The 12,201-nt window shown below is 42.3% G+C and overlaps 2 protein-coding genes across 2 annotated transcripts; one reads left to right on the top strand and one right to left on the bottom strand.

Moving 5' to 3' along the window:
- Nucleotides 1-1,441: 1,441 nt before the first annotated feature.
- On the top strand, nt 1,442-7,625 carry tada1 (transcriptional adaptor 1). Its single transcript, XM_056293566.1, has 8 exons — nt 1,442-1,515; nt 2,007-2,098; nt 2,229-2,294; nt 4,437-4,528; nt 4,750-4,962; nt 5,643-5,794; nt 6,126-6,282; nt 6,448-7,625. Exons 1-8 carry the CDS (start codon nt 1,442-1,444, stop codon nt 6,598-6,600), a joined length of 999 nt encoding a protein of 332 aa, XP_056149541.1. The 3' UTR covers nt 6,601-7,625.
- Nucleotides 7,626-8,065: 440 nt separating this feature from the next.
- Nucleotides 8,066-9,944, bottom strand: LOC130124559 (transcription factor Jun-like). The gene has a single exon (XM_056293964.1). It carries the CDS (start codon nt 9,541-9,543, stop codon nt 8,596-8,598), a length of 948 nt encoding a protein of 315 aa, XP_056149939.1. The 5' UTR covers nt 9,544-9,944; the 3' UTR covers nt 8,066-8,595.
- Nucleotides 9,945-12,201: the final 2,257 nt, after the last annotated feature.

The following is a 12,201-nucleotide window of genomic DNA, read 5'->3' as shown; positions in this document are numbered from 1 at the left end:
AGAGAGAGAGAGATTCAGACAACTTTATTCACCCCAGAGGGCAATTCAGTTTTACAATCTACCCAGACCATACACAAACTCATAGACAAGTGGCAATCATCAGTATGTCAGAGACAATAGACAGATTAGTTAGTACATGGGCTGGGCAAGAGATACTGTCACCCTCATCGGACCTTGCATGCAGACTCACACGAGGACCAAGTGAGGGATAAAAATTCACATAAGTTAAAAGAATAAATAAATAAATGAATGAATAGAGAGAGAGAGAGAGAGAGAGAGAGAGAGAGAGAGAGAGAGAGAGAGAGAGAGAGAGAGAGAGAGAGAGAGAGAGAGATGTACTGTATGTTTATACTGTAATAGTATCATACAGTATATCTCATAAGTGTAAGTACAGAAATTTAGAAAAGTGGGGCTGATGGGCCTGTGTATAAAGTGTACAAAAATTGTTTGAATAAGAGCCAATGGCGCTTGGGTTGTTACATTTCAAGAGACATTGTTATGAAACAGGATACACTTTGGAAAATGAAATGCCAATTGGCTTTTTCATTTATATTTTAATACTATCAGCAAGTGTGCATACTGATACAAGTATTGCAAATTTGATAAATGCACTAACACTTTCATTCTCAGCCAAATAATTTCACGAGTGTCGTTATTGTATCTTGTACCATATCTGCCTGTTTTTCATGTGTAAATGCGTAAAGCCTCTGTGACTTCAACTGATTTACAGCTTAACTTTACTGGACGCTCTGTGGGTCCCAGTTCTTCACATTTAATGAATGTACGAATTTAGCATAGATTCATATCATTTCTGCAAAGAAGTCACGTTTAACTGCCAATTTGAGAGCTGAATGCATTGCTTTACTCCATTCTCTAATACCCTCTGGTGGCGCAATACTTTTTCTATTCGTACACTTTTTTGCAAGGAGCAAACAGACTTTTGCTGTGAGTTACAAACCGCTATCACCTCACCAAAACATATTTCAGACTCTTCAATAACTCTGATAATGTAATCATCAAGAGTTTAACTAATATAAGATTCAGTGCCACACGCTTCCAATCCCGGCAGTGGGACCACTGGTATAGCTGCCTTCTAATAAGACACTGGATTGTTCCATTTATATTATTTTATTGTGTTTACTCATTGTATTGTCTGGGGTCTGTCCTTTGCCCATTTGTCTTTGTCTGTTGTGGACCACGAGTCTGCAATAAAGTTTAGAAAAAATAGATTCTACATGAGCCACAAAAAAAGACCTGCACCGTAATGACACTCAAGGACAAACGTTGCTCATTTAAAAAGAAACACACGTAGGCGCCCTGGGGCCTGGGCAGCACAATAGAATGAATTTGTAGCAACCGGTAACTACTGGTGGTGGCACACACGTCTTGAGAGGCGGAGTCGGCGCTGAATGATGACGTCAAATCTATACTTGGCGTAGTTATGGCCGCGCATGCTAGTGAGCTTGAAATTGCAAAGAAAAATTTAACTGATGCCATCGGTGATAATGTCAAACAGTAAGTATGTAACTGTCTGTGCTTACAACGTCCGCATACAGCGGGTTTTGTGACTTAACTTCTTATTATGCCGCTGGGGATTCACTGCTGTGTTGCTGTTTGCTAACGCTTGCTAACGTCTGCGGCACCACTTTTGAATTTTGCACGAAGCTTAACGAGCTGGAATAGAGTTCGAGGTGTTCTGTGTTCTCGGGGTCAGTTAACAAGAATATCCAATAACATTTGATCAAACGTTGCACTAACGCCGTATAAATTCACTTCTCAGTCACCGTGAATCAGAACAGCATTGGCAGCTTGTTCGTCAAATTATATAACAAGACATTAGGAGTGCTTCCGAATCGCTCCTTGCAAAATTACTCGAGAAGCACATTTTGTTCACTTGATGCGTTAATTTGGGGCTGCTAAGATAAGCCATGCTAAATAGTTTCATTATATAAAGCATAACGTTTGTTATGAAAACTGATTTCTTTCTTAATTTTTTGACCTTGCAGTTACTGGGCAAACTTGAAATTATGGTTCAAACAAAAAATCAGTAAGGAGGAGTTTGATATCGAGGCACGTCGTCTCCTGGCCCAGGATAATGGTTAGTATGGAAACATATACCAAGTCCAGTTGCACTTGATTCAACTCCTTTGGATATGGAAACAAACGTATAATGCTGCCTAGCAAAGGTATTTTTGCTACCTTAATATTTTCCTATTTTCCCTTTCTAGTTCATGTACACAATGATTTCCTGCTGGCAATTCTTACTCGTTGCCAGATCATTGTCTCCACACCAGGTAGGCTATGTTTTAAAGATAAAAACTCAATTGCTGTGTTTTACTCCTGTCTCAAATATTTCATTAATGTTATACATTTTTATGTTGATGTGATATTTCTTTTATGTACACCTTCATTTTTAGTAACATAGCATGTTGTGACTTGGTTATTCATTAGCCTCTAAAATGACACCTTTTAAAGGTGTATTTCAGAGGCCACACTGCTGCAGTCACACTATTTTGAATTCAATTTTCATATAACTAGGGGTGAAGTATTGATGCATGGGTCAGAGGTTTTTAATACCCCTACCCACCTGAGCCATTATAAGAAATAATCCACATCGCTTCACCCACTAAAATATGCGTTAATTAACCACTCGAACCCGACCTGTCCTGCCAACCTCTAAATTTAGCCTAGGCTACAGCAAAGGGAGCAGTTTTGCACTATTTCATTTTTGGGCTGTTTACCCAATACACTGATTACAAGACATAGCCTATTGTATCTTAGCCTAATAGTATCGGGGTCTAGGCTACTAAATAAATAGATGAATTGTTCCAAAAGGTGTTCTTTATTGTTGAATAGCAGCAAAACAAGTAACCCTTCATAAAGACATGAAGTCTGCCTATTGTTGAATAGCAGCAAAACAATGAACTTAAAGACATGAACTTTCACTCTCTTTCTCTCTCTCTCTCACACACACACACACACACACACTCACACTAAGGGTGGGACGATACGCTCAGCTCACAATTACGATATTGTCCTGATACTTTGCCCATGATTACGATTAAATCACGATACAGTGATTCTGCGATTCTCGATGCATTGCGATTTAATTAATCTATGATGCATCACAATATCTGTGTAACTGAAGAAAAAATACCACTAAAAAGGCAAAAAACTGGAAGTATTTATTTATTCACTGCATATTCACTCACTGTGTTGGTTTCACAGAATGCTGAATAAAATAAAACAAAAGGCTAAACTGCCAGAAAGCAGAACAGTTCTGTGCAAATTAGGTACTTTACAGAATGGGAACAAAAAAAAAAACAAATGAATGCAAAAATAGATGCTGTAGTGCATAACCAGCATTACTTTATGCTGCATTACTTTACGTAAACCTGGACACATTTCAATGCTTCCGAACTTGTTTTATGTAAACGTGGACACATTTCAGTTACTAAACTTGCATGTTCTTCTTCAGGAACAGCAACTGATCAACATACTCAGAAGTGAGTACACTCCTCTGAGTGGTGATTATGTCACCAGCAGTCGAAAAGTGCGTCTCTGATTGTCTTTTCTCTCCTGCTATCAGCCATTTGAGCTGGCTTCTTCATACATGGGTCGCACGCATGCTTCTTCCATTCACGTATTTTACCTGCGTTCATTTGATTAGCGCCACCACGAGGAGTGTTGAAATAGTGACTTTGGTAAGATAAATGGTAACAGGTGGAGGAATCCATTTAAACGCTTGCATGTTTTAACAAAAACATCAATCTCTGACGCCAGTGAATCAATTACACATCGCGCGAGGAAGTATTGCAATGTATTGCCGCATCGATATTTTGTCCCACCCCTAACACACACACACACACACACACACACACACAAAAGCCTCTTCTTTGCCTCTTCTTTCTGACCAAAAAGAATTTAGGCGGTGTAAACAAAAGCTACAGATACCACTTAGGGAAAAAAACTCATTGGTGAAGCCTCAACACTCTAAAACACACGATTTGACCAAAACCACAATCTCAATTTGTGCGTGTGTGCGTGCGTGTGTGTGTTTGAGAGCGCATGATAGAGAGAGGGGAAGAGAAAGTGGACAGCCTAGCCTATTGCATGCAATGTTTCTGTAAATTATTTATAACTTATTTGGAGCGCGGCTTTGTCACTTTTTGACCAGCCTGCCCGAACTCGTGATATTTTCTAGTAAGCTTACCTGAACCCGCCTGACCCACGCATCACTTGTGTGAAGGTATGAAATTGATATTACAGCTAAAAAGCTCAATTGGCAAAGGTTTTTGATTTACTGCTCGGTAACCTGTTTTGGACTATTATAAAGTCTGAAAATGACAAATATACCAAGGTAAAATATCACTTTAAAGAGTATATCTTTATTTGTTGCATGGACGCATCATTTTGTTTCTTGTTTTGTCTTCCAGAGGGGTCAGGCTCACAATGGACGAGTAATTCTGGATCAAAGCCTAGCAAACCAAAAGGAAAGAGGAAATTCTCATCGAGACAGAAATTTGATGTAAGCTCATATTTTTATACTCAACACTATGGTGGCTGTGAAAACCTTAGCTAAACTAAAAGCAACCCTCTCCAAAGTTGGAAGACCTTAAGTATACCAACTAAACCAGTGATAGTTGATTGAGTGATAGTTTTTCCTCTTTTCAGGGTTTGGGGTTTTTATATAATTTCAAGCAAACTGAGTATCATTTGAATGATTTTATATCCTATTTGTGCTCTCAGCATCGTTTCCAGTCCCAGAACCCCCTAAGTGCTGCCCAGCCTTTCAGCCCACGGGAGGTGGGAGGAGAGGAGGAAGAACTGCGTCTCAGTGCCCACACACTGCTGCTGCCCACACGGGGTCAACTGGAAGCACGCATGATGGTGACAGCCTTTGAGCTGGGCCTGGATAATGTCACAGAGGAATCCGTTAACACCATGGTTCATGCAGTGGAGGTGTCTGGCCCTTGTCCTTCTATAGAGTTTGGCTAATAATATTTGAGTGATTGTGTGTGGGGTCCAAGTCCTCACCCTCTGTTCACACCACAGTCAGCTTACTTGACAGGTTGACCACCTTTAAGACACTGTGGGGGCTGCCTGAATTTCTGACTTTGGTTTCATGCATTAACAAACATCTATTGCTGTGTTTTGTCAAAACATTTATTCATGGATTGATCATCACATTGGTAGGAAGAGTAGAGGGAATAAAAAATCTGATTGGCTGTTGATGGTTAATGACCGTCAAAAGTTGAGCTTTAATCAGTTCTTCTTGGCCGACAACAATGACATAGTAGATGATTGGAAAGTTGGGTGAGTTGTTAGGTTGATTAATCATCTGGTAACTTGTTGATCGTGTGTGTGTGTGTGTGTGTGTGTGTGTGTGTGTGTGTGTGTGTGTGTGTGCGTGCGCGCGCGCACACTGTGCTCACGTGTGTGAACTGTGCTGTTATGTCTCTTAGTGTGTTCTAGCAGATATGGATGTGTGTTTCTGCAAGCATTAGTATTTGAAGTAGATTCATGCATATTTTAGACATTTATTTTCCTTGCGCTCACTGTTAAGTATGATGAAGAACTGTAGCATTTAAAGGTAGATTAGGAGATTGAGCTGAACTTTGTTATGATCTGTATTATTCCAGCATCACTTGAAAGATGTCCTGACTGCAGTCATCACTCGGAGAAAGGCATACCGATTACGTGATAGTCATTTCCCCTATGCCTTTGGCAGTTATGTCACGCTACAACCCTACCTGAAAAACACCCTTGCTGCATATCAAAGTGTTACTGAGTGGTAAGGACAATCCTGCAAATCCCATCAGCTAATGAGTGTCAAATTGAAGTTTCACATGAAAGAGGCACAATTTCTGAACAATTAAAGATTAAACAATTAAGAATAGTTTACAATTGTTTAATTACAATTTAACTGTGAACAGTTGGAAGTCTTTTCATGTGGCACATTTAGATAGTATTTGCATCGTTTTGATGATGCTTTGATTTTAGTGCAGTAACAGTTACTGTGTTACATAGTAACACTTTGTATGATTTCAATAAAGGTTATAGATAATGCTGATCATACACTTGTCAGTCTATACCGATTCCCTCCTTGTTCTTCTTTTTTCCAGCCCACCTCCAAATGCTTCTCTTCCTGCTGGCCCTCCACCTCAGGTGTCACCTGATGAGGCTGAGCAGCAAGCTGTTCACCTCTTGGCTTGCTCTGCAGATGGTTTTCCTGCACCTCTTCCTCCAATCAGCATGCTTGATCTCCTAGAGGCCTTACAGGTTAGCGTGGTGCTGTCATTGGCCCTATTATTACAGTATTCTTCAAGAAGACTTCTGCGTATCTGCAGTCTGTCTACCTCCATTTATCTATCATATGGAAGATTTTGTTTGGGTCTTTTTTCCCCTTTTGGGACGTTAAACTTCTCCTTTGTTCTCATAATTCAGGTTCACCGTGGCGTGATGCCATCACACACCATGTACGCGCTGAACATGGAGCGTATATTGTCACGGCTTTGGCACCCCAGTCACGAAGAACTAGAGCAAGACCATGTGCACCAACAGCGCCTTGCAGGGAAGGAGGATGTGCTTGTCAGCTGAGACATGCTTGACCATGGCAACAATAGCCAGTGAAAGGTTGTGATAATAGATAGCTGAAACAAACCAGAAAACAATAAAATGCCATCTCAAGTAGACAGATGGATGAGAAGCATGTAGCACAAGAGAGAAAAGTGTAGGCCATTGGTCACAGGACGGGCAGTTACTGTTTGCCACTGGTCAGATGCTGGTACATTTTAGCTGTGGCTTGTATAGCTTTGTTTATTGTACCTACTGCTGTTACAGATGACCAGCTATTGTTTATTGGTCCGAGTCTACAGCGCAAATGTGGATGGCTGGTAATATAGTAAACCTATCTGGCTAAGTTTGTCATATGCCAGGTATTTTAGCCAAGGGACTAAAATGGCCAGTGTCCTGTGTGTCACTCTCCTTTTGACACAAAAACCATTCTTGATGAAGGGTGAGGCATAGCTACTTGTGTCTTAAGTGTGCCGCAGTATATCGGCATCAGACCTGTGCTGTATTATTACCTGGATGCTGACTGGATACAGAATATTGTCTCCTTTTACTTCATTATAACAGATGTACAGAGCAGCTAGTATAAGAAGCCCTAAGATGATTAATGAAAACACACCAACTTGTACTGAGTTGCTGAAGTATATCGCTGTACATATCACCTTAAAGCTGATCTTCGAGATTTCAATGTACAGAAATCAAATACAGGTTTTAAACTTTTTCACAGCAGACTTACAGATCACTCCCTATGTATTTAACTATGTTCAAGGTTTTCACGCAGTAAGTACACCTAAAAAATTAAGGGAAAATAGTACCTGGTTACTGGCTGGTTAGGGTAGTAGTTGAAGTGGGTGAGGTTGCTTCATCAATCTGGTCCTGAATGGGTCTAATAGACACATTAATTTTTATGCCCAAATGCGCTTGAGCAGCTGTTCTTTAAGGTTGGTCTCGGCATTCCAATAATAATAATGGATTACATTTATATAGTGCAGGTAAACCAGACAACTGTAAATTAATTGGTACCTTCAAATATGTTTTCTAATAATTTTGAAATAAAGTGCTATATATATATATATTTACAATGTGTAGGTTTTTTTTTCTTTCTTGTATGTTAGCTAGCAAACCTGTTTGCATACTTTTTTCAGACTCTGGGGTGTCCTCGGAGGAAGTGACTTGTATGCTTCACAGGCTGGCCGCAGGAGTTGGTTGGGTTGCTGGGGGGCGCTTACTTAACGTTGGACACGCCCACCAGTCCTAGTACGCGCCTCTTCGGTGCGCTCTTGCCCATATTTGGCTCGCCCGCAGCGCGGTTCCGGGGCCTCGCTGTCCAATCGTTGTTCGAGCATTTCCCGACCATAACACAAGGCTGAGGTGACTAAGTCCGTGCCTGCCCCAAATCCTCCCAGCAACAAACCCCAAACAACAGCAAACACTCGGTTATCGTTTCATGAGTCTGCATGTAACCAACATTTTAACAAGCACTCACTTCGCGTTACGTGTCCAAGATTTTATTTTGTCATATTTACAGTTTTAAGTGCTCAAAAGATGTCGTAAAAATAGTATTACAAAGTAGTATTCCAGGTCTAACAGAAGATAAACCTATATCACAAAATTGTATCAATGTTAAGTTTAAGAAAGTAAGGCATTTTGTCAGTAAACACTACACACCTATATGTCATTGAGCCAGTGTCCTCGGGTGGGCTAAAAGGTGTGAAAACAAGGTTTTCTTTTTTTATTGTGTTACTCTGTACAAATCGTCGCTGGTGAGAAAACTCAGTGCTAGACTCAAGTCTATATGCATAAACTGCTACAAGACATTGTGTACGACTTTGTGGGCAAGGCATGGCGCACGGTTTGCTGGCCCACGCGTCTTGACCCCACCAAGTTTCCGTTGTCTTCCGTCAGGGCGCAAATCACTTAAAATCACGCCACTTAGAGCTGCATTTGGTCCCCAACGTATCTTGAAATGCGTCTCTCGCTTTGGAGCGCGTCTCCGTACCCCCGCTAACTTGACAGTTCAGTTCAGTAAGCCTGGAGCTGCTGCGTCAATATCAGCTGGCAGCCGCTGTTAACATGGTCCATGACCTTTTGCTTGAGCAAGGCCAGCTCGTCCCGGAGGAGATTCGCGGACGAAACCAACTCTGTGTGCTGGGTCTTCAACGTCTTGACCCGCTCCTCAAGCCGAGAGATCCGCTCCAGCTTCCTTTTCCGGCATTTGGACGCGGCCACCCTGTTCCTCATGCGCTTTCTCTCCGCCTTGATGCGCTCCTGGGTCTCCATGTCGATGGGGGAGAGCGGAGGCGTTTCGCCGGACATCTCCGGCACCGTCTGCGGTTCCTCTTTGAAACCGTGTAGCCGCGGGTGCTGCGCCACCAGATGGGGGTCGTTGTGGTTCTGGGACGGGACTGCCGGGTAACTCGTAGACGAGGAGTTTCTTTCGCCAGCAGGTGTCGGCGTTGAGTTGACAGCCCGACTGAAGGTGCCCAAGTTTGTATATTCCGGGGGCTCCGCGCGTACGGTGCAGCTGAAGGGTATGCCGCCGTCGGACGCCGCCGACACGGAGGCCATGTCGTTGGGTGCGCTCTTCTGCGCGTCCGCGTTCACGCCGGGCATCTGCTGCTGATAGTGGAGCTCGGCCAGCGCCCTCACGAAACCCTCGGCGAAGCCCTCCTGCTCGTCGGTGATATTTTTGGGACAGAGAAACTGGGTCGGGGTGGGAGTTGTCAGCCCATTGCAGGACTGGATGATCAGTCTTTCCAGTTCAGGCGAGGCCAGTTTCAGCAGCCCGACGTCCGGGGACGTGAGAATGTCGATGGCTTTGGAGCGCATCTGGGGTTTGAAGGTTTTCGGGTCGTTCAGATTCAGTGTCATGGTCTGCTTTAGGGTTTTAGGGTTGAATCCGTATCCTCCCATTCCGTCGTGTTGAGAATTCGAGGCATTCAAAGATTCGTCATAGAATGTCGCTTCCATCTTGGTCGGTTAATAAAGCACAGTTTTTTTTGTTTGTTTTTTTTATCTCGAGGGGAGATTTTCCTACGAAAGTCCAAACATCCAAATCTTCGGATAGATCCTCCTACTGAATCAAATTGAAAGTGCTCAATCGCGATCAACTCCCCCGAGTAGAGTCCGCCTATTGTTGGAAGTTCAACTCACTTGACAACTTTGTGTCCTGTGAAAACTTTTCCCCTGAATAAAGAATGACAACAGAAAAAACAACTATCCCTCTAATCGATAAACGTCAGAGTTCTGTATCAGGTAAAATATATACTTTTGGTTTAGACTTATCTCCTCAGTGTCTGCTTCGGTATAGTACTTTCTATCACTTCCAACGTGGAGACGAACTTTATCCACCTCTAAGCTGCGGCTATACTGAAAATAACAATGATGTCATTTCTAGAGGCTCTCATTGGTTTGAGATGGTTCAAGGGGAGGTGCACTTTGTAATGACATACATGTTTCTCTGAAAACCGGCCATATCCCCGCCTCCCGCGATGGTTTATGGGATTAGGTAATGCTGCAAGTGGAGCAATGTACTCTGGGATTACGTAGTGTTTTTGAATATTTAGTTACCCGCTCAATTATGTTACCCGTCTTCTTGGATTCAGCTGTCTCAAATGGTTTGTTACATTGGACCTTTATTCAATTTTAAAATCGCGCTCTCTCTCTCTCTCTCTCTCTCTCTCTCTCTCTCTCTCTCTCTCTCTCTCTCTCTCTCTCTCTCTCTCTCTCTCTCTCTCTCTCTCTCTCTTTCTCTCTCTCTCTCTCTCTGGTGGTTAAACGAGTGAGTGGACTGGGACAGTGCCTTACTGCCTTTACATTTTCCCCCATCTTTAGCAGCAACCAAAGTTCTTTCATTGTGAACGACTGCATTTAACGAATGAATCCTTCCCTCTATTCCCTATGCTGAACGTTTTGATAACCTATAATGGACATATTTCTATCTTGTCAATAATGTATTCTTTATCAATACATATGGTGCCTCCATGTTTGATAATTATGACATTTTTTTAATTCGCTGGATGAATCACTGGCCAAAAGTGGCCAATATAGTGAAGAAATAATTGCATTTGCAGGACAAATTTACCTTGAGCCACAACAGTGGTCTGTTGTTCAAGTCTATAGGGCTGTCAGAGGTCAATGTGAAACCTTAGGTTATGAATGGCGCTGTAGCCTACACCTATTGTCCTCCTTACCTTACATAGTACAGTCTGTCTGGTCTCCCCTTTTGTATTATTCAGCGCATTCTCGCCATCACATCTATAAATAAGTTAACAGACCACAGTCCCAGACAGACTTGGAGAACAGTGGCTGTCTGAGGTCAGTGCTGTTCAAATGTTCTTATGTCCGTCCAACAACCATTGAGGAGTCTTTGGCACATCGAAGGGAACACCAGCTTTGTAAAGTCGTGGAAACTTCTACCACAGCAGTATGCTATAGGCCTATATGAAAACAACAAATGGTCTTGCAAAAAAAAACAATTACTACTACTGGTGCAACCGTGTTCCAATAACAGAAACTGGTGGGGGGGGGGTTTCCCCTATATGCAAGACTTCTGTCTGACCCTGGCCCTTTTTCTCTCCCTGTACACCTGTGTTTATAATCGAGTGTTATTTTCCCATCAAACTACCGCTGTGCTCCGGCCATGCTTCCTGTTTCTCTTTCCACTCTTCCCCTTGGCTTGCCTAATGGGTCACCTTTAGATAACACCGTCTTCCTCCACCCTGCCCCGACCAGCTGTTTCCACTGCACACAGTTTCTAATCAAGAGATGTGGCTTTGGCTGCCTCATAACAGGCCGGCCTTTGTTGTAGCTGGGCAGGACCCAAACTTACGGAAACACACTTCCATGGGATTAAAATACAGAGAAAATGTGGACTGTGTGTCATTTCAATGAGCCATCAACAAGGTAAAAGTTTAGATCACCCTCAGCATGGGACATTTGAGCATGACCACACTCTGTCACAATGGGTAATGAGAGACGAGTGAAAAATCAAACATTTCCTCATAGTGTTTGTTGAGGACCATCTGCTTCTCCTTGTCCTGCTGTGTAGTTTCTCTTCTTGCTCCTTCCTCACTGTTCATCCCTGTCCCAGTGGACAGCTGTAATTTTTCTGAAAGACAATAAATATAAGATTCAGAATTCATTGTCGAGCAATTTTTTTTCTTCAAAAACACCCTTTGTCTCTCAGTTGTCTTGGTATTTTGATTTTAACATTAAAACATATTTTGTATAGTGTTATGTATAGTGACATTTGCTATATCTATAGATATCATCTAGCTACTGTAGGTCCAAAGTATTTGTAATCATATATAATTGTAGCATTTTGTGATTAACCTGGGCAATTTATGTTTGATTCCTCAAATAATTAATCCATTGGTTGAAAGTGTGTAACCTACAGAAAGAGTATCCAACCGCTCGACTAAAGGGGGTCGACCCCCTGGTCAACCGGCCAGCGAGTCTTTGGCCACTGGGTGTTTAGTAGCTTACAAGTGTATTTCCCTCCGCTAGGTATTGATTTCTCTTCATGTATCTCTGTATCTTTTTTATTGGGCCCTGCCGACGAACGTGTTTGCATTGCGGAATGTGTGTTTATGTGAGGTTGTTTTTTTAAGAAAAGAAACTATCGAC

Source organism: Lampris incognitus, chromosome 14, assembly GCF_029633865.1.
Source record: "Lampris incognitus isolate fLamInc1 chromosome 14, fLamInc1.hap2, whole genome shotgun sequence".
Classification (NCBI taxonomy): Eukaryota; Metazoa; Chordata; class Actinopteri; order Lampriformes; family Lampridae; genus Lampris; species Lampris incognitus.
Note: the sequence above shows the minus strand (reverse complement) of the source record. Positions and strands in the feature narration are given on the sequence as shown.